Source organism: Anolis carolinensis, chromosome 5, assembly GCF_035594765.1.
Source record: "Anolis carolinensis isolate JA03-04 chromosome 5, rAnoCar3.1.pri, whole genome shotgun sequence".
Classification (NCBI taxonomy): Eukaryota; Metazoa; Chordata; class Lepidosauria; order Squamata; family Dactyloidae; genus Anolis; species Anolis carolinensis.
In genome coordinates, this window is record NC_085845.1 from 92,391,818 (window position 1) to 92,414,615 (window position 22,798).

Genomic DNA, 22,798 nt, shown 5'->3' on the forward strand with positions numbered 1-22,798 from the left:
CCAATAGCTCAAACGACAGGGATACACAAGAGGAATTGAGAGTTCAGTTCTACGACCTCTACTTGCAGTTTCCACTAGATTACGCCATCTGTGAGATAAGAATGGAAAAATATTCACCATTATCCATTACCCAGTTGGGAAAGTCAGTATCAAACGTCATGTCTGCAGAGCAACTCATTTCTTTGCAGTACCAACATACCTTTCAACATACTCTTGCATTCTGATGTATATATGACTGCAACTTTTATCTTTACCACAATAATACTAAAGAAGCAAAACATCAATTTTGAACAAACATCAATTTGAACAAGCTCTTCACAAAAATATCCTTCTGTTGATGCACTTCCTGACCACAAACCTAATTGAAGCATGGGTGATCTCCATAACAGATACAAATGAAGATGCTACTCCAATTTCATGACATTGCCACAAGGTTTCTGAACTGGTTTTAAAACACTGTATGTTTTCAAGATATTTGATGAGCTGTTCTGTTTCTGGTAAATTTATTTTTAAAGTAATCCCACTTTGCTTTTAATATTACTCAAACACTGAGATATTTATGTGAAATGTGTCTATGTATACTGTTTGATCCCAAATAACTACTCACTACTTCTACTATTTACAAGGGATTTGTTTATACTGCATTTCTTCAATTCTAAGACACATTTTTTCCTAAATAAACATCTCTAAAAATGGCATGCATCTTAGAATTGCTAGTGTATCTTATGTATTTTTGTTGTTGTTCATACTAAAATTAGAGGGCATCTAACTATCAATGGTGTCTTACAACTGAAGAAATACGATACTAATGAAAGTTGGTTTTTAGCTGTGTGTTACATGTGCTAATCACCAGGCAAGACCTGCATTCAGCAGATCAAATAGTTATAGATGGTATTACTCATGAATATATAATTGAACAGACTGGAAACAGTGTGATAAATTACTATTAGCTGTGTGGAACCAATAATGTATGGGATGCAAAACTGAATGTACTATTGCCAGGCTTGAAATATACTGTAACCGACAGTCTAATTGCATTAGCTATTCAATGGGTATGTTTAGCTTGGAGAAAAGAAGGTTAAGAGGGGGCATGATAGTCATGTTTGAGTATTTGAAATGATGTCATATTAAGACCACACCTGGAATACTGTGTCCAATTCTAGGCACCAGAATTGAAGGAAGATGTTGACAAGCTGGAATGTGTCCAGAGGAGGGTGACTAAAATGATCAAGGGTCTGGAGAACAAGGCCTATGAGGAGCGGCTTAAAGAACTAGGCAAGTTTAGCCTGCAGAAGAGAAGGCTGAGAGGATACATGATAGCTATGTATAAATATGTGAGGGGAAGTCATAGGGAGGAGGGAGCAAGATTTTCTGCTGCCCTGGAGACTAGGACACGGAACAATGGCTTCAAACTACAGGAAAGGAGATTTCATCTGAACATTTGGAAGAACTTTCTAACTGTGGGCCCTTCCGTACTGCCCTATATCCCAGAATTTCAAGGCAGAAAATCCCACATTATGTGAGTGTGGACTCAGATAACCCAGTTCAAAGCAGATATTGTGGGATTTTCCGCCTTGATATTCTGGGATATAGGGCTGTGTGGAAGGGCCCTGTGAGAGCTGTTCAGCAGTGGAACTCTCTGCCCCTGAGTGTGGTGGAGGCTCCTTCTTTGGAGGTTTTTAAGCAGAGGCTGTATGACCATCTGTCAGGGGTGCTTTGAATGTGATTTTCCTGCTTCTTGGCAGGAGGTTGGACTGGATGGCCTGTGAAGTCTCTTCCAACTCTATGATTCTCTGAGGGGCTAACTTGTTTTCTGTTGCTCTGAAGACCTTGACATGGAGAAGGGAAAAAAATCCATCTAAACATTAGATATACAGTTCTCCCAGATCAGTTCTTTATTTTTAGAACTATGCCAGATTGCCAAAAAAAACAAAAAAAACAATTCAATCCATTCTGTGCAGTGACATCAGAACACCAAGGTCTATCTTTGAGAGTAGCAACCAATTTGTATTTTCTTGAACACTGTGATGCAATATTTCTATTATATTGATTACAATGTTATAGCATATTTGTATAGTTCATGTGCATGTAATATGGAGAGCTGAATTTTGTAAAAATCTTGGTAGCAGCATTAACCAGAGAGGAGAGGGGGAATATGTGTAAAGGCAGTTTTGTTTACTCATGATGATAAATTATAACTTAGTATCTGAAGAATGGCAAGGGAATATCACAGGTGCTGGATATATGGGATAATTAACCAAGTGATATAGCTTTCATTACATCATGGGATCTAAGTACAGTAGAGTCTCACTTATCCAACGTTCTGGATTATCCAACACATTTTTGTAGTCAATGTTTTCAAAACATCATGATATTTTGGTGCTAAATTCGTAAATACAGTAATTACTACATAGCATTACTGCATATTGAACTACTTTTTCTGTCAAATTTGTTGTATAACATGATGTTTTGGTGCTTAATTTGTAAAATCATAACCTAATTTGATGTTTAATAGGCTTTTCCTTAATCTCGCCTTATTATCCAACATATTCACTTATACATGGTTCTGCCGGCCCGTTTATGTTGGATAAGTGAGACTCTACTGTATTGTAAAGGCACCGGATCCTGTCTGTTCTTAGAAGCTAAGTAGGGTCTGTGTTGGTCAGTACTAGGATGGAAGTCTGTCAATGAATGCCAGATGCTGTGGCTATATTTCCGAGGAAAGAGCTGACAAAACTACCTCTGAGCATTCCTTGCCCAAGAAAACCTTATGAAATGTGTTGGGTTGCCATAAGTCAACAGGTGACCTGAAAGCACACACATGGAATAAAAAGGGACATTGTAGTTTGTCTTATATAAAATCTCCCCCTGCTACATTCCTTTGAAATACTTGTTTTACAGGTCTACTACAAAGTAGTTTCTGAACCTCTGAAATTAGCAGCCGTTTCCTCCCATTTATGTAACTTATGTATATGTGTACTTCTTAAAGTTGGGCCAATGCATAGTATCAGGACATTGTGGTTTATTACTACATTTCCTTTCTAGGGTGGGGTATGAGTTGGCAGCAAGAAAAACAATCTGGTGTAACAGTCCACAAACAAAGAATTTGCCCTGCCAGCAGTCTGACAATAGTAATTATCACAATACTAGAAATGGTTTTGGAAAAGTAATATAATTAACAAGGGAACAACTGGCAGCTCAGATATTCAGTCCAAAGGTAAGGGGCTTCATTCAGTTCAGTTCAGACCGTTACTACAACCAATCCACTCCCCAACTTTCTTACAATGCATTCAGTTGCTTTGTTCAAGGCAAAGTTTTCATTGCTCTTTTCCCCAATGAGAGAAACAGAAGGGTTCATAAGAATCTAGGGATGCAATTCTTCACCAGCTTGGTTCTCAAAGGGAGCGATTAGGAATTTTATTTTTTCCTGCTGTGAGAATGCTTCCTAAAACTGTTAATTTTTCAAAAACTGTGCAGCTTGAGACTTATTCTGTGCAAAATTCACATATGCTGTTTTTCTTCAGAAAGCATTTTCTTCACAGGAAACAGCATTTTCCGCAGTGAAATATTATTTCATATATAGAAAATGCTGTTACCTGTACAGAAAATACTGTCTTCAATACAAAAAAAATCTGCACATGTAGGGTAGAATTAATTCTGAACTGCAAGGATTCTCATCAGCCCAGGATTCTAGCCAATGTTTTCCAATGCTTGAGAAAACTTGTTTTCAACAATTTTAAAACATATCTTCAAGTATCCTTTCAATTCATATTAATCTTCCTATTTATTCATCTCAGTTCTTTGCCTACAGCTTGGTGTGGCGGAGAAGAATGAATGAGGTGCATACTTTAATAATTTAATTCTTGACTTTAAATTCAAAGGATCTAGTAAAGAAATCTTTTGGCCAAGGTCTTTATTACTATTTACAGTGAGGTGGCAGAAAGAAGAATACTACAGGTGCCTGTCTTCAGGACTTGCTCAATTCAAAATTTAGAACTGTATTATTATACAATTCATATTCCAGTTATGTTTCCCCATCTGTATTCCCATTTGGCAAAAAAACCAACCCGGGGTTTTCTATTTGAAGAAATATGGTGTCCACTCTTGATCTTGTCAATTATTACTCTTTAAAAACAACGATTTCACTTATTTGTTTGGATGTTGTGTTATGGGAGCCCATACAAACACCAAATCTTCATAAACTAATTCTCAAGTCTTAGCAACTCCCTTTGAATATTTGGAACAGCAGTGGATAGAAGGAAGACTAGAATTTAATGATAGATCTGTAGGTGATATGCAAAAAGGGTTTCCATCTCCCAGCTGTTCCAATTTTGCTTACACAAAATTTGGTGGCCAGGCTGCTGTCCAGTGTGAACTTTAGAGATAGCATACCAGCGGTCTTGTACCCAACTACACTGACTTCAAAGTGTACAGTATTTCTGAGCTGAATTCTATGTGCATACCCTGACCTACAAAACCTGTAGTAGTTCATTCCTTGCCACAGCTCTCCTTCTCCCTTCTGTCTTTCTCTGAAAATCCCATTGGAACACAGTGAAAATGTTAGATTCTCTCCATACTTTTGGAAAGGTAACAATGTAGACATATGTATTGTCAAAGGCTTTTTATGACCAGAATCAATGGAGCACTATATAGTTTCTGGGCTATATGGCTTTGTTCTAGCAGCATTTCCTCCTGATGTTTCACCTGCATCTGTGGCTGGAATCTTCAGAGGATCCTCAGGAGAAAATGCTGCTAGAACACGACTGTGCAGCTCGGAAACTGCACAACACTCCAATATAGTCTTATCCTGAAAGTTGCATCAGATAACCCAGTTCAAAGCAGATATTGTGGGATTTTCTGCCTTGATATTCTGGGTTACATGGCTGTGTGGAAGGGTCCTATGCACCACATTCTGCAAGCTTTTTGCCACCTGTGACTATCTGCATGACATTTATATTCATAATTTCCCTCTAACAATGTGATTTTATTATTTTTAGTAGGACAAAGAACAGTGAGCAAATATGAAGTCATATCAATATTATATAGAAAGGACAACATAAGAAAATATCACTGTGCCATTCATAGCACTTACCAAAACCAAAACCTTTTAACTGGAAGAGCTGTGTCAGTCAACAGTAGATGCAATTATTACTTTCAGAGCAGAACTCCCTTCACTGACCAAGTTGAGCTGGTACAGAATTATAGCAATACATAAAATCAGTACTATTAACAAGACAAAAAGTCTAGTAATCAACAAGCTAGAAAAGCTATCCCAGGACTGTACCACTCACGTGATAGAATGTTGTTCCAGGGGGGAAAAAAATTCAAGCAGATAGAAAACAAGTACACTAGAGAAAGATGTTCCTGAAACTCTCACACACAAACACGCATCCTTTACACAAGGGCTTTTTTGGATGGTAAAGCATTCTGCCCTGCACACTTGAATCTCTCTGGGCATTTCTAGAGGGGCAGATTGTAACTCTACCAAATAAAAAGGACTGTGCAACTTTTTCTTTTCTTCCTCTTTTTGAGGTAAAAAAGAGGAAGAAACTGTGATTAAATGCAGGAAAATGTAATGACATCTATACACATAATTTCTAAATCCCATTTCAGAGGCAGGATAATTGAACAGTAACATTGACATCAGGAATCAACCTTTACTTCAGGGCTGGCCATGCACCAAGGACCAATTTTGCTTCCTTTTGACCCCTAGCAGACTGCACCAGTGAACACAACAGCAACCAGAAATTACTTTGGAAAAATGAGTGTCACTTACAGTACCCTCTGGAAGGCTTTTTTATTTTGCAGGTGGAGGTTGAAACAAAAGGACGCCTCAGCAGTGATTTCTTGCTGAAAGCTTTTTCTTTTTTTTTTCAGGAAACAACTGGACGCAAAGGGTAAGAGGACTTCACGCTAGGAGAAATGTGGGGTATAAATAAATTAAATGATGACCACTAGAGTTATGTGTGGATCCGTTTTCCTTCGTTACATCCATTCTTTTGTTACTTTCGTTATCTTCGGGAGCACATAATGGGAAGTCCCTTCCTGGTATGAAAATCAACTCAACATGAAAGCAAGCAAAAGCCAATCCTGACTCCTTCCCTGCTTTTTGTGAGCAGCTTCCTTGCCTTGGAAAGTGTGTGTGGGGTGGGGGGGGGGGGCGTGCAGGCCTAGAAAGCATACATCTGCCTGTAACCCAGCTCCTCCTCTAGAGTAAGAAACAAAACTTGTCTCCTTGCCTTGGAAAATATGTGAGTGACATGCAGGCTCAGAAAGCACACACACCTGCCTGCAGCTGAACACCTCTCCTCTAGAGTAGAGAAACAAGTACGAAGTGTCCTTAAACACACACATCTGCCTACAGCTGAGCGCCTCTCCTCTAGAGTAGAAACAGCTTAAATGCCTATGATGGAAACGGGAGCCTGGGAAGCCCCCACCAATAATGGCCCAATAGAAAACAGATTTTCAGCAACCCAGAAGAAAAACATCCTGAATTCGGTAGGCTTCCAAAAAATGGATCAGGGCCCCTACCGAAAGCCGGGATACAAGATGGGTCAAAGTTTACCCAGATTGCACAAGCTTAATGACCACATGGTTCCTACTCCTGTTTCGAAGTATCCCTGTGTGGCTGAAATTTCCAGGCATAATATAATTCAGTGTACACTACAAATGTGTGTTTCAGATCTAGCTGTGACCTAATTTAAACGTCTGCTACCTTATTTTATCTTAAGACTTCAACCATATGTGCCTCAGGTCGGCCTCCACACTCACAAAACATCTACTTAATGTGGGTTTTGCTTGTTTAATGTTCAGGCAGAGAATAGATTGTCCTCTTACTATAGTGTTCCAAGAGTTACTTTACTTTTCTCTGTAAGAATTAATGACAAAGTGTTACTCTATATGAGAAAATGTAATGTTTCACACTCAGGGACACTCTTAAGGTGAGATACAGGCTTGCTGCTGGGTTTCCACGTATTAGGAATCAAACTTGCTCCTATTGATATATATCTTCATGCTAAGATCTCCTTTGTAAAAGGACTGTTAGAACAGGTTGCATAAACTTTGACTTAAGTGCTTTTCTATTTGACAATCCATTCTGAGCCATGAAAAGCAAGGAACTAGAAATAGCAGAGTGAAACAGCCATTTGAGGCAGCATATTTTTGGGTGTCATGAAAGGATAAGCAACTTAGTTGTGGTTTAATTTATTGCCATTGTGTTTTTATTGCCAAAGAATCTGCTTGTGGGATTTTCTATCTCATGCGCCAAAATAACTTGGCTGTGTAGCTTGACTTAAGTGACCGAATACCATTTGCTGCTTTATTGCAAGCAAAAAACTACTGGGCTAGACTCTTGAAAAGAACAGACAATGATTCACACAAGTAAGGTGGAGTTCATTCTTGGCATCCTGAAGCTGCTTCCTTCTAGAAAGGAAAGATAGTTCAGGAATGCATCACTACGCAGAGGATCTCTCTTTAAAAAGGGAAACTGCTCATACAGCAGAGCATATACCCACACATTAACCTCTCAGAGAAGGAAACGGCATTGTCTACAGTATATCACCTCTTTTCCTGCTTCTTGACATTATTTGAGATTAAACTGTTTTTGCAGAGGATGTATGTACACATATAGCACTCTGAAAGAACCAAAAAGGAAGGCCAGATGCATAACCAACACTGTCGCAATACACCTACAATTGTTCAGTCAACTTTACAGTTTCCAGTAAAAAGGAGATCTGGTACCAGTGTGCGGGAAACAGCTCTCTGTATGAGTACTTCTGCTTCTCGTTAATCTAGATGAGAAGTGGAAGAGTATCTTCCGTCTCATTCATTCAACACTATCTACAACAAAATTAGGCTCCCTGACCTAAAAAAAACCAAAACATGCTGGTCACTCCAATATATAGTTCCCCATCTTCAGTCTTATAAAGAATTTTTTCAGTTTTTTAAATTATTATTATTATTATTATTATTATTATTATTATTTAAAAAGCTCCTAAGAGCCTATGGTACATCCATATCCACAGTGGGCAGCACTCATGTATAAATCAAGGACAGGTTTGGAAGCCAAACTTATTGATTTTGATGTAACTTCCTTCTTTGATACGAATTAAGGTGCAGAATTTATACTGACTCAAGGATAAGTTAACCCAGAATCCAGGGGTCAAGTTTCTGACAAACCTTTTTGGAACTATATATGAATATATACAGTAATCTCTCAGTAGCCCCAGCCATCATGACCAACAGTCAAACTAAACAAAAGCTTTATTTCAAAAGTAGGTGTCAAGCCTACAGACTAGATTAACCAGTTACCTAGCAATATACAGTTGTTTCAACATGCTTATGTACCACACTAGACATGTACTAGCTAGTAAACACTAGTTCTTTCCAAGTAGGCTTGGAGTACAACTGTAATGCTTTTGTTTCTAAACAAACCTGTTTGGTACGTGAAAAGATGGGTACATTTTCTTGTGCACTGATTTGTTTTAGCAATTAAATTTGTATCTCCTTTGAGTTTCATGAGATTATAAGTTGTCAAAATTAATAGACTGAAAGTACACACTGAAAAGTCAATGCTGATTTGGTCTTTCCTCCATTATTTTGCATCTTACTGTTATAATAATAATAATAATAATAATAATAATAATAATAATAATAATAATTTTATTTTTGTCCCCCGTCACCATCTCCCCAGAGGGACTTGGGGCGGCTCACAGATATAAAGCAAGCATACAGTGATATCAAATACAAATATCAAATACAAAAACACACAAATAAATGTAAAAAGCATAAAAAATGACAATCATTATAAAACACATGAAAAACACAGCAATAAAAACAGTATTAGCACAACCTTTGTTTGTGTTACAACTTGGAAATGTATTTCAATGGACATTGTTACATCACAATATATAGACGATGCATTGTGATATGCTCTATAAGTGCAAAATATCATTATTCTGTGTTGTTGATGGCTCTCATGACAGGAATCACTAAGTTGCTTTGAATTTCCCAGGCTGTATGACCATATTCCAGAAGCATTCTCTCCTAGTCTCCCCCCCCCCCCTTCCAACCCAACATGGCCATTTTGGGATTGCTAGAAAGTGAGAATATCAGCAATGACAAATCCAATTGTTTTCTTATAGATTGACACTCTGCAAGGATATTACCTGCAGGGAGTACCCAGGGATCTCCAGATACCAGTGACTGTTGCTTAAAAAAATTAGCAATTTGTGCCACTGCTAATTGCCTTGCTGTCCAACCACCTGGAAATGGCAGGGAGGGTTAGGTTGCAGGCTTATAGGTGGGTTTGGGGGAATCTATCATCCTGAAACATAGCTAAGGAGCCATATCTATTTGAGACATGTGTAGATGCCAGTTTCTCCATGTGGCAATCTTGCTATTTTCTCTCTGTGCTAATGGAAACTTGCTGTGCTACACATTTCAGTCCTACATTTTAAACATATTGTCTAAAAGCACATTTTTAAAGCAAATGCCATCTTTCAGTAATCTTCTGTTGATTTATTGTCCTTGCCTAATGTCAAAGAACAATCAAAATAATACAAGAACCTATCCGACAGAGTCAAAGCCTCAGATCAGCTCAGAGAAACATTTTGGACCTATCATTTCAGTGTTTAAATCTATCTCATGAATGTTGTTCCAAGAATAAAATATGAATACCTCATGCAAATTGCTCAAAGTTCAGTGGATAAGAGCAAGATTGCAATGTAATGCAGTAGGTGCTCTACTTTCACAGGGGCTTGCAGCACAGAATCCATGTGAAAGTGGAAAAAACCATGACTTACAAAAAAAAAATCTGAAAGTTGCTTATAAAATCACCCTGGAGCTAAGAGATTGCTAGAAAAATGATCAATTTCAGACAGAGATTCACCACAGAATTGCCCTGGAGGACTTCGAGAATATATCAAATGAATTGCCCAAAGTTAAACTCCCAAATGTAGGTACACAATTCAGCCTGTGGTTGGCTTCAAGCCAAATTTTAAAAATCTACAGTAGTTGCTAATTCGCAAGGGGCCTGATTTCATTTCTAAGGCTCTCCACTTCTTCCACCTCTAAACATCCTTTTTGCTCTGGCAGTATGAGGTACATTGTATCCAGCTCTGAAAGACAATACTGCTCTCTGACCTCTCTGCCAAGTGTTAAGACACCTTATATGCATGATGCTAAAAATAAAAACATTGCAGACACAACACACCTTTACCCAGGTCATCCAAACTATCCCCCAGTGCAATACATTATATTATTTAATAAAGTTATGATGGGCTCCCTGGTCAACATCAGGATGTTAAATCCAAGAATTTCCATAAAAATCTCCCATTTAATCAAAAACATTGTGTTGCAATTATTAATAGCTTACAAGAATATTATTTGAGAACACAAAAATGCTGGACCATTCCAACAATTATCATGTCAGACTACACAGAGAAGCCATTGAAATCCACAAGCATGTGGACAACTTCAACAGAAAGGAAGAAACCATGAAAATGAACAAAATCTGGCTACCAGTACTACAAAACTCCAAAATCAAAACAGTAGATGGGAACCAACACTCTGAGGGCTTGACTGAACAAAGGATGCCCCCAGGCAAGAGACAAAACATTTCCAATGCTAATTAGGGTGATTAACTGAAACATTAATGCTGGCTCCCAGTGACAAAGGACTCTTGCCACACCCTGGACTCTACACAGATATATATTCTTTCCTTTCCTTACTTAGTTTATCCATACCTCACAACCTCTGAGGATGCCTGCCATAGATGTGGGCGAAACGTCTGGAGAGAATACTTCTGAAACATGGCCACACAGCCCAAAAGACATACAACAACCCTGTGATCCCGGCCATGAAAGCCTTCGACAACACATACAAGATTATTTGTTAGTACTGAAGCTGAAATACTTAGGACAGAGCAGAGTTAAACATGATTAAGTTCCAGTGTCCTGATGCTTTGTTTTTTAAAAAAGGGAATGTGGAATGGGACTAGAAATTGAAGATATTGAGTGTAAAAATTAGAAGGTATCAGAAGAGGAAATGAGAATACTTAGAAGGCATGATCAGATGGCTGCAGAGAGCAACCCAACATTTTAATCTCTGTACAACTCCTGTACTTAAAAAAAGCAGCCCAAGACAACAAGGACAACATATGCTGTAATTCATTTCTCTCTCTGAGCCAACTTCCCCTACCAATCTCTGTTTGCATTTCAAAAACAAACTCTCAGATATAAAGGTGATTGGCAAACTGTTACATACATATAACTAAAAATGTGCCAAGAATCTCTGATTTGGGCAGTGATCCTGGGAGCGGAATGAGCGCCCGCTGTTAGCCCCAGCTCCTGCCAACCTAGCAGTTCGAAAACATGCAAATGTGAGTAGATCAATAGGTACCGCTCCAGCGGGAAGGTAACGGCGCTCCATGCAGTCATGCCAGCCACATGACCTTGGAGGTGTCTACGGACAACGCCGGCTCTTTGGCTTAGAAATGGAGATGAGCACCAACCCCCAGAGTCGGTCACGACTGGACTTAACGTCAGAGGAAAACCTTTACCTTTACCTTTTCTTTGATACAAATTGGAGACAAAAATGTCCCAAAGGCTTTGAAGTTAAGAAAACAAAGATTTCAGGACATATTGGTTGTTTTGGAAAGATTTAGAAAACCCTTTCTAGTTTAGAAAAACAAGTGATAAATATGGGAGATATGATAAAGAATTGTGAAGCTATAAATGATATAAAGAGAAAATATATTTCTTTTTCTCATTGTTAATAGACTTCCCAATGAAGTTGATCAGGACTGTGTTCAGAAACAATAAAAATCAGAAACAGCTTCAGTAGATGGAAGATGGAAAGTTCATGGGAATCACCATCACTTGATGTGATAGTCTCACATAACTTTTTAAAGCAGAGAGAAAAGTTCATAGAGCAAAAGTTCTAAGCCTTTGGTCTCAAAAATGTTTTGTATCTTGGTTCCAAGAATCCCTGACAAGGATCCATCTTGCTAGTTGGAGATTCTGGAAGTTAAACCAAAACATCTGACGAACCAGAGGGCGAGAACCATTGCTGTAGAGGATGAGCTTATATACCTCAATAGTATTGGAGCCTCCAAGTTCAATGTAATAATGTCTAGTGGCTAGTCTAAACAAGGGAAAGCTAACTTCAGGTCCTCTACTGTGTACCTGAGAATAACTGGCCAGTACATTATTGGAAAGAGAATGCAAAACTAGATGAATCAACCTAATAGAGGAATTGTTGTTTACTTATGACAGATAACACTTTCAAGTGCTGAAAGACTTTGGATCCAAACTATTTCAGATAAGATTTGCAGAACACTAATTAGACGAGCAGTCTGGGACTCTCCATAAGCAATGGTCTGGTGTTAGAGTACAGCAATATCTAGAGGGCTACAAATTGCCTATCCCCCCCCCCCCATTTAATGATTTAATACCGTCCTAGTAAAGAATACAGAATATAATAAGAGGTAAAGCTGTTACTAATGATGATGATAGGATAATTTGGTGTATTAAAATACCTCATTGTTGGAGAACTAGTATAGTTTAGTGCTTTGAGTGCTGGACTAGAGATGCACTGACAGTGTAGAATTAATACAATTTGGCAGCATTTTAACTGCCATGGCAAAATAGCAGGGAATCATGGGAGTTGTTGTTTTACAAAGTCTTTAGCCTGGTCTGTCAAAGAGTGCTAGCATGTCACTAAACCACACATCCTTATGAGTCCATAGCACTGAGCCATGACAGTTCAAATGATATCATACTGCATTTATTTTACAGTGTAGAAGCATTCTAGAATTCTGGAAGATTGGGGCTCAAATCCCCACTCAGCAGTGGAATATCTTGAACAAATTGGGCTTTCTCAACTTAAGACACCAGTGGCAAACCTTCTCCAAATAGATCTTGCCATAAAAACCCCATGAGAGTGTTGCCTTCAGCTGTAATTGGCCTGAAGGAACAGAAACAACAGTTGTTCATGACCCAAGAAAATCAGAGAATCCAGAAGTTGAAGCAACCGAGGCTGGACCTCTATTGCTTTCTAATGCATTATTTAGTCAGTGTAGATCCATATAATACAGTTCACATTGCATTATATGGGCCTACACTGACCATATAATGCAGTTCCCAATGGCACTATATGGCAGAGTCGATCCAGTCTCATTTAGAAACCCTTAACATGCCTCTTCCTGATTCTCCTGACATTTTACTGTACAAAACTTCCCCAAAGTTTCAATACAACTTTGCAATACCAAAACACAGCTGCACAGAGGAAGAGCAGTAAAATGCCTCAGAAGCCAGGAGGCCTTGCAATGCGGCTCAGAGCAGCCCATTCCATAGCGTGGCGCACCATATGCAGAACATATGTTGCCCCCTTTAGATTGATGGCATGGCATAAAACAATATAACAAAACCGTCTTGGGCCGGAGATGCTAGGCACATGCAGGCTTTGAATGAAGCAGAAAAGGGTACGATGGAGGGGGAAGAGGGTTACCCTTCTAGATCCCTGCTCAACTTCAACCCACATGGTTTTTGTCCTTATTTTCTAACACAGGCATGCAACTCTCACAAGAAAGAGAACGAATGTGATTCAACAGCAGAAACAGAGCAAGACCTACCACTGTGTACATTTCCAACAGTGGGGAAGGGGCATCTCCCCCTAGCACAACACTCTGCTGGGATGCCGGTGCCAAGCAATGCCCATTTAAGGACAAAAGGGAGCGACTCGGAGAGCCATTGTGCGACGACGTGTGAGAGAGTCTACACCCGACAAGCCACAAAAGGCTGATCTCGACTCATTCATGTCCTGTGGGAGGATGACTGACTGGCTGCCTGCTTCTTTTGCCGGGTGACTGAAAGTGGTGCCGAAGTTTTCCAAGGCAGATTTCTTTTTTGAACATCAGAGGAATTGATGGGGGCTTTCATAAAAATTGCACAGGGTGGCAATCAGGAGCGTGGCAAAAGACTTTGGGGCCACTTTGGAAAGTGGCAACAAATGGGAACATGGGAGACAGGGGAGGCCTCAAGGGATGTGCTGTCCTTCCATGCCTCTGGATGGAGATCCCAAGAAGAAGAGCTCCAATCTGTAGAAGGAAGAAGCCATACCTCCCATCTATGAAAGGAAGAAGACATATCCCCTAATCTGTGAAAGGAAGACATGATACCTCCCAATCTGGAAAGGAAGAAGTGATGCCTTCCATCTATGGAAGAAGGAAGCTATAGATTGGAGCCCTTCTTTCTTGAGGTCCACATCCCCAAAGCATGCCATGGTGGGATGCTATATCTAGTGGCCCAGCCTTGCCCTCCACCCCTCTCTAGACCCACAATGCCTCTGACAGACCCGATGACAATGAAAAAGGGGGTACCACAACAAGGGGGAAAATCAATCCACTAGGATTCTTCTTATTAACTTGGACGCCTTTGCCTCAGCAGCCCCCTCCCTTTCTTTCTCTCTCTCTCATCTGGAGCGCTCTCTCCTTCCCCCCTCCCTCCCTCCTCCCCTTTGTGTGTGGAAAGAAGTCATAAAGCGCGCGGCAAAACCAAGACAGGCAAGACATTCCCCCCTTCCCACACACACCCCTCACCTCGACTTCCCCGCCGCTCAAACCCCGCAGGAGGAGGAGGAGGAAGGTACTGTACAAGCCAAGGCAAGCTGAACAAACCCGAAAGGAAGGCGGCGCGTGGCTCCAAGGTGCGCTTCCTCTCCGCGCGCGCCCAGGGTGGGAGTCCCAGCCCCTCGGAGCAGGGAGAGAGCGCGAGCAGGAGCGCGCGGGCACAGCAGCTGGGCTCTTTCCCACACATACACACACCCTTTCCAAGAGCGCGGCCCCGAGGCTCGCCTTGTAAGGGCTGAAGGGGGCGGGACGTCGGGCTTGGCTGCTGAGTCACGGGTTCAGGCCCCGCCCACTCGTGTAGCCCCGCCCCCTCTTCTTCTTATCCTTCTTCCTCTTTTCTCTGCGCCTCTTTGTTGTTTCGGTGGCTGGTTAGAGAGGAAGCCAAACGAGGGGGAGACACGTTTCCTTTAAAGAGAAAAAGAGGGGAAAAAAGAAAGGGGAGGGGGGGGTTGCTCTCCCTCAGGCTTGCATTTGGCACTGAGCCCTATTGCCTTTGGATAGGATTTGCACTTTGGTGTCCTGTCAATAGCGTCCAAACTGCAGAATGTAGGCAATCTGGCGTTGCTTTCACTGCCATGAGGCTCTCTTGACAGAGAACTACAGTAGCGTCTCACTTACCCAACATAAATGGGCCGGTAGAACGTTGGATAAGCGAAAATGTTGGATAATACGGAGGGATTATGAAAAAAGCCTATAAAGCATAATATTACATTATGATTTTACAAATTAAGCACCAAAACATCATGTTTTACAACAAATTGACAAAAAGCAGTTCAATACACAATAATGTTATGTAGTCATTACTGTATTTATGAATTTAGCACCAAAATATCGCAACATTTACTACAAAAAATTGACTACTAAAAGTCAGACTGCGTTGGATAATAAAGAACATTGGATAAGTGAAGTTTGGATAATGGAGACTACTGTATCTCAGCTAAGCAGAAGCTGGATGGCCATCTGTCCTGAGTGCTTTGTGTGTTCACGCATGGCAGGGCCCTTGTGTCATGAATACCTTTTAAAGCAGCTGTTCTTTTTATTGTAATTTTAGTGTGAGAGTATATCAGAACAACTTTTACACAAGGAGGGTCATTAGACATAGAGATTATCCAAGCTACATTGGTTAACAAAGGGGATTCTACATCTCAGCATTCACCCTTACACATACACATTCACCCTTCATCGGGCATACATCACCATTTTTCTGTCATCTCCTGGAGAAGAACACCAACGCTTAGGCCAGATTAGGTAAAGGTTTTCCCCTGGCATTAAGTCCAGTCGTGTCCAACTCTGGGGATTGGTGCTCATCTCCATTTCTAAGCCAAAGAACTGGCATTCTCCGTAAACACCTCCAAGGTCATGTTGCTGTATGACTGTATGGAGCGCTGTTACCTTTCTGCTGGAGCAGTACCTATTGATCTACTCACATTTGCATGTTTTTAAACTGCTAGGTTGGCAAAAGCTGGGGCTAACAGTGTGTGCTTACTCAGCTCCCCGGATTCAAACCTCCCACCTTTCGGTCTGCAAGTTCAGCAGCTCAGTGCTTTAACACGCTGTGCAATCTGGGGCTTCTCTGCAAATCTGCCATTCTGCGACTATTTCCAATATGCTGAGAAAGAAGCAAGTGACCAGACTCAGTGCCATTCCAGATCTGCCACTTTCTCAAATGCAGACAATACTTTTCTGAAACGCACCCCTTCCCTTTCAACTTGAGAAGGAGACAGACAACCAGAATTCTGCTTTTCCATACAAACATCGCCCTGCAAATACACCATCTCTCTCTGGCCCTCGGAGAAAAGCAGCGGGTGGACCAGACTCCTCCAGTCTGCCACAATTTCTGGATTGTTAGAAAGTCTGATATAGCAATATTCTGTTGATGTTCCAGTTGTCTTTGTAAATGAATGGCATGTAGATTTCATCAGTTGTGTGATCTACTGTTATTACCATCATCTCCATTTCACTAACACCAAGCTTAAAATTAGGGTTGGGGAATGTGTAGCAGCCCTGTAGGTAAAGGTAAAGGTTTCCCCTGATGTTAAGTCCAGTCGTTTCCGACTCTGGGGGTTGGTGCTCATCTCCATTTCTAAGCCAAAGAGCCAACGTTGTCCATAGACGCCTCCAAGGTCATGTGGCCGGCATGACTGCATGGAACGCCGTTACCTTCCTGCTGGAGCAGTACCTATTGATCTACCCACATTTGCATGTTTTCAAACTGCTAGGTTGGCAGAAGCTGGAGTTAACAGCGGGTGCTCACTCCACTCCCCGGATTCGAACCTGCGACCTTTCACTCAGCAAGTTCAGCAGCTCAGCACTTTAACACACTACGCCATCGGGACTGTAATTACACTATGTAACATGATTTTTGTTCCCAGGTTATAAACATCATTTCCTATGTAAAAAACAGCACATTTTGCTAAGAGTTTTTGATATTGTTCCATTATCCGGGCAGACTCCAAAAGGCGGCTTAGACAGAGAAAGATAGACAATTTTATGGAGGGGGGGGAGGAAGTTGAAAGAGGAAAATTATTTTCCCCATTTTTGCTGGTATTTCCCCACCCATCCCATATCATAAACAATGGTTGCTTCCAAGACAGCGACATGGGTGAGGGGAATAACAAGAAAACAGAGGGAATGGTTATCCTCTTTCAACCCATTCTCCACCCCCCATAAAATGGACGCTCCTTCTCTGTCTAGTGCCTCCTTGTGGCCTCCAATCAGATAATGGAACAGTACCAGAAAAAGTTTATTAAATTACAAAAACTACAAGGACATCCTGCAGAATATTTTGCTAGAATTCAGAGCAGGGGTTCTCAAACTTTTTCAGCATGGAGTCCTTTTTGAAGCAAAAGTTTCTCGTGAGGCCCCAGGTAAGTTTACCTATGCACATAATAAAAGTGAAAATATGTATTTGTGTGTGGCTGGGGTGTCCACTTACACAGACAAGCCCTTGCAGCCACAAACAGCTATAGCTCCCACTACTCAGGAGACACCAATGGTCTCCCATCCAATGACATTGCAAGTTATAGTGAGTGCCATGAACATGTCCAAGAGCCCGCCAATGTCCATCACAAACACAATACTGCCCACCACCCAAGTGAAGGCTTTCATACGGGAACAATTTCTTCTTAGATTTTATGTGTTTCCTCCACCATAGGCATCCCAGTGTTTCTTACTGTCTCCATTAGTGTGGAATTTGCATGACCCCGCCACTGCCTCTCCCATAGCCCTTTCTTATTCTTTTCTATGGCACACAGCAGACAGAGGAATAGATCAGCAACTGAACATACTGGAGGGGTTTGAGGAGGATTCACCATAATTTATAGTTGTAGGGACTGGGATGTATAGTTCACGTACAATCTAAAGGCATTCTGAACTCCACCAATGATGGACCTGGAACTTACTTGGCACACAGAATCCCCATGACCAAGAAAAAATAATGGAGGTCTTTGGGGAGATTTATTGGAGTTGTTCATTTACATCCAGAGCGCACTATGATGGATCTGTACCAAACTTGGCACACATACCCGATATACCCATATTTGAATACTGGTGGGTTCTGAGAGGAATTAGCCTGGACATTTTGAAGTTGTAGGTAATGGGATTTATAGTTCACTTGTAATCAATGAGCACTCTGAACTCCACCAAAGATGGAATTGGACCAAACCTGGCACACAGAGCCTTTTCTCAATAGCAACAACAACAACCTGTCTCTCCTTGTAGCTCGAGATCAGCAAAACGTTATGTAGGGGAGAAATACGAAAAAGCCGTACATTAGCAACTTTATCTTGAATTGTACTGTAACCCATCTCCGCACAGGAAATGTCAATGCCTTGTTAAGGAATTAGGTGCTGACACAAGCCATATGGTTGCCGCACAAAGCATTAATGCTAAGGGCCATTCTAGACAGGCCTATATACCAGAATCTGATCCCAGGTATTCTGTTGTAAACTGGATTATATGAGTTCACACTGCCAGATAATCTGGGATAAACAAAACCTGGGATTAGATCCTGGGATATAGAGCCTGTCTGGAAGGGCCCTAAGTCGCTATCTTGCATGGGCCATGTGAACTAACATTCTCTTATGGATGAATCTTGCAAGGGAGCATAAATAAGATTGATCAAGGAATCTTTAATGGAAGCTTGGCCCTGTTATTGTCCTTTCATGAAGAAACATCTAATAACCTAAGATCCCGGCCTTCCATAGTTTGAAAAATGGTCAAGAAATGACATGATAGCCATGTTTAAATATCTGAAACGATTTCATACTGAAGATGGAACAGATGTGCTTTCGTCTGCTCAGGAGACTAGGATATGGCGTAATACATTCAAACTACAGGAAAAGCAATTCCACCTAAACTTCTTGATGGTAAGACCTGTTTGACAGAGGAATATGCTGCCTTGGAGTGTGGTGGAGTCTTTAAACAGAGACTAGGAGGCCGTCTGCCAAGAAGGCTTTGTTTGTGTATTCCTGCATATTGGACTGGGTAGCCCTTGCGGTCTTTACCAATTCTAAGATTCTATGAAAAGACACAATGTGGCTAAAATGTTCCGTCTTGTGCTTCACATGGTACAACATGTTCTTGGTTGGTTTGTTCAAGCTGCTTCTTCAAAAACGGGCTTTCAACTTTTGTCATCTGTTCTGAGTTGTGACAGATATTTGTCTTCAAATACATTGTTTGTTTCACAAGCATAGCAGCAGTGTGAAATGTATACTTTCCTCATCTCATCTTGTATTTACACATATACAATTACCACACTGAAGTACAACCCTCTACAGTCAATATTTACCTTTTCAAGAATAGTTGTCACTCACAATTGTTCCTGTGACAGCATAAAAGTAAGTAAAGCTCTTCTGTAAACAGAAAAACAAAACAAAAAACAAAAAAACTCGGAATATATAATTCCTAACATACTAGGAAATGTATTTGGTGTTACCTCCCTTGATAATTGCAGTTTCACCAACAATTTGAATTAAAGTTTTTTTCTGGTAGCAATAACAATATTTGAAATTTGATACCAAATTCCAACTACAATTGGGTGTGTGTGTGGATTTTTATGGAGAAAAACCCAAGACGGAGTTTGAGGATAGTCCCTGAACTTCAATACTTGAGATACTTAAATGCCAAAATCTTAGTTTTTATTAACCACCTTTTATTTAATTACAGTAGAGTCCCACTTATCCAACCTTCGCTTATCCAACGTTCTGTATTACCCAACACAGTCTGCCTTTTAGTAGTGAGTGTTTTATAGTCAGCGTTTTCAATATATTGCAATGTTTAGGTGCTAAATTCATAAATACAGTAATTACAGTAATTACCGTGTATTGAACTGCTTTTTCTGTTAATTTGTTGTAAAACATGATGTTTTGATGCTTAATTTGTAAAATCGTAGTGTAATCAGATGTTTAATAGGCATTGCCTTAATCCCTCCTTATTACTCAACATTTTTACTTATCCAATGTTCTACCGGCCTGTTTATGTTGGATAAGTGAGACTTTATCGTAGTTCATACTTCTTATAAATGTGTCCATATTTATACATTTGGTTCTCCCATTAATTTATCTAGGGTTTTGACTAACCATATCATAAATGAAGATTGTGTGAATGATATAGCTACAGTCTAAAAGCATTAATTAGTTCCTTGGCTGCTCTAACCTCGTTATAAAACCCAACCCATTGTTGCAGTCCTCGTGCAATTATTTAAGATTACAATTAAAATGATGACCTCCCCAGTGAATGGGAATTAGATAAAGTATTCCTAAGTGTGGTAAACATGAATGCTTGTGAGTCTTGCAAAAGCCTTTCAAGTCAAGATCACACCATCTAATGAAAACTGCATCATTACAGTTACAGCAAGCAGAATTTTCTGGTGTACGTTATTACAATTGCATCGAATAAAATCTTACAGGGCTATGGCAAAACTTTAAGACTAATGCAGAACTAACCATTCCTATTGTCAAGATTTGAACATTTAGAACTTGGACCAATAGCCTGATATCAATGAAAATAAATATTTCTCCATTATCCTTCTGACTTCCCTCCTGCTGGCAACTACTGATATTTTATGAAGCATTTTGTTTACTAATAGGTTATGCGGTAAAATCTTTCAATGGTGTACCTGTGGTGTTATTGCCATGAATTTAAATGATTTTACATATTTTAAAGCACTGATGTTTTTTTTAAAAAAACCCTTTCATAATGAGGATTTTTTTAATGGACTTTGCTTTAATTCATGACATGAACAACCTTAAGGTGCATCTGCATTGTAGATTTAAAGCAGTTTTATAACACTTCAATAGCTCAGTGCCATGGAATCCTGGAAGTTGAAGTTTGGTGTGGTACCAGCACTCTTTAGTAGAGAAGGTCAAACAACAACTTTCAGGATCCCATAACACTGAGTCAAACTGCACTAACTCTACAATGTACTCTATTTCCCCCAAAAATAAGACCTACGAAAATAAGCCCTAGTTGCAGTTCATTAAAAAAGTCAATTTAAATCATGTCCAGGCAGCTATATATGTAAAAAAGTAAAATCAATTCACAACAGAATTCATCATTTGGAGCAAAAATTAATATAAGACCCTATCTTATTTTTGGGGAAACAGGGTAGATTAGGCATAAGCAAACATTTTCCTCTGTGGGCCGGAAGAAAAAGCCCAGCTGGCCTCATCCGGCCCATGGGCCTTAATTTGTCCATACCTGGGGTATATACATCCAAGTTATATTCTCTTTTTCTCCTAACAAGGGTCCACATTAGGAGAAAGGGAGGATATAAATAAACTAAAGTCCATCTCTCGTTCCTAAATTCCAAAGGAGAAAATATGAAGAATAGGAAGTTGCTTTAATATGTTATAACAATGATATGACAATTATAACAGATAGGTTTTATTTATTTGCTTATTAGTCACATTATTTTACTTATTTACTTATAATTTTAGGCTGCCTGATAACCAGAGTTCTCTTGGTAGTGCATGTATTATCAAGGATTGAAGGAACTTATGCCCTCTCTTTGACGTCATTGGATGTCAGATGTTGGGATTTGCAGAGAAGAGAAGATTAAATTATGTCTTCTGAAAGGGAGAGTGCACTGAGCTAGTATATTACTCAGTTACTGAGGAAGAGGATAAACTATTTTATTTCTCCTATTTTCTTCCACTTTTTAGGACATCACTGAGAAGGTCAGCAAATGAAATGAGATTTTGAGGCATTTCTGGATCCTAACTTTTAGGGTGGATTCACACTATAGAATTAACACCGTTTGACACCAGTTGTCATGGCCCAATTATATGGAATCCTGGGATCTGCAGTTTGGCAAGGCACCACACTTTGACAGGGAAAGCCAAAGACTTTGTAAAATGACAAATCCCGGGATTCTATAACATTGAACCATGGCAGTTAAAGTGATGTCTCCTTGACCAGAGAAAAAGCAGAGTATAAACAATCATAGTCATAAGTTGCATTAATTCTACAGTGTAGATACACCCTTACTTGCAATGATGACTAGGCAACACCCATTAGAATGAAATAAACTGTTTTAATATCTATATACATAATTAATACATTGTTCATTCAGCCATGTATGCAGAATATTAATACAGCGTTCTAAATCATGGTTAAGCTTCTTAAATTCATCTACACCAAAAAGAAATGACAAAGGAATTTGTCCTCTAATAATTGCTTCTAGCTAAAAAACAAAAACCTACCATCAGCACATTTTAATGAGAATTTAATTAGATGATGCTCTGATAGAGTAGGATATTGCAGACATAAATGTAAATCTAAGTAGATGTACATATTTGAAAAATGTTGGGATATTGTACATAGCAATTTTTTGAAGAACTTTTGCATTGGTTTTGCATTGGAATGATGCGATGTTGATATGTTCAATGTTTTATCTGATGTTATTTTATATATAGTGTTTAATGGTTTAACTCATATTTATATGTTATGATTTTAGTTAATGTGATGTATTGCTTTTATATGTATATTTGCGGCATTGAATTTTGCCATGTTGTACATCGTTCTGAGTCTCCCTCAAGGTGAGAGAGAGTGGTATAGAAATGCAGTAAATAAATAAATGAATTTTGATCTGATAAAGTTTTCTTCTTAATAATCCTGTACATTTATCATATATTTTCATTTTTCTAAGGTTTTCAAGGCAGCATAGTG

The 22,798-nt window shown here is 39.7% G+C and overlaps 1 protein-coding gene across 5 annotated transcripts in view; it reads right to left on the reverse strand.

Annotated features, from left to right (window-relative positions):
- Positions 1 to 22,798, reverse strand: part of fam107b (family with sequence similarity 107 member B) — a 165,454-nt gene that overhangs the window by 44,550 nt on the left and 98,106 nt on the right. The window contains exons 1-2 of one of the 5 annotated variants that reach the window (XM_062981800.1): positions 14,600 to 14,726; positions 5,777 to 5,913 (exon numbers count right to left, since the gene is read on the reverse strand). The exons of 2 other annotated variants lie outside the window; for them this stretch is intronic. Coding sequence is in view for 2 of the 3 variants with exons in the window: in XM_062981797.1 (XP_062837867.1) it covers positions 14,600 to 14,816 (217 nt within the window). In the remaining variant the exon portion in view is untranslated. Of the gene's footprint in view, positions 1 to 5,776; positions 5,914 to 14,599; positions 14,851 to 22,798 lie in introns of those variants that run through there. 2 more of the 5 variants (XM_062981798.1, XM_062981797.1) reach the window with 2 other exon arrangements.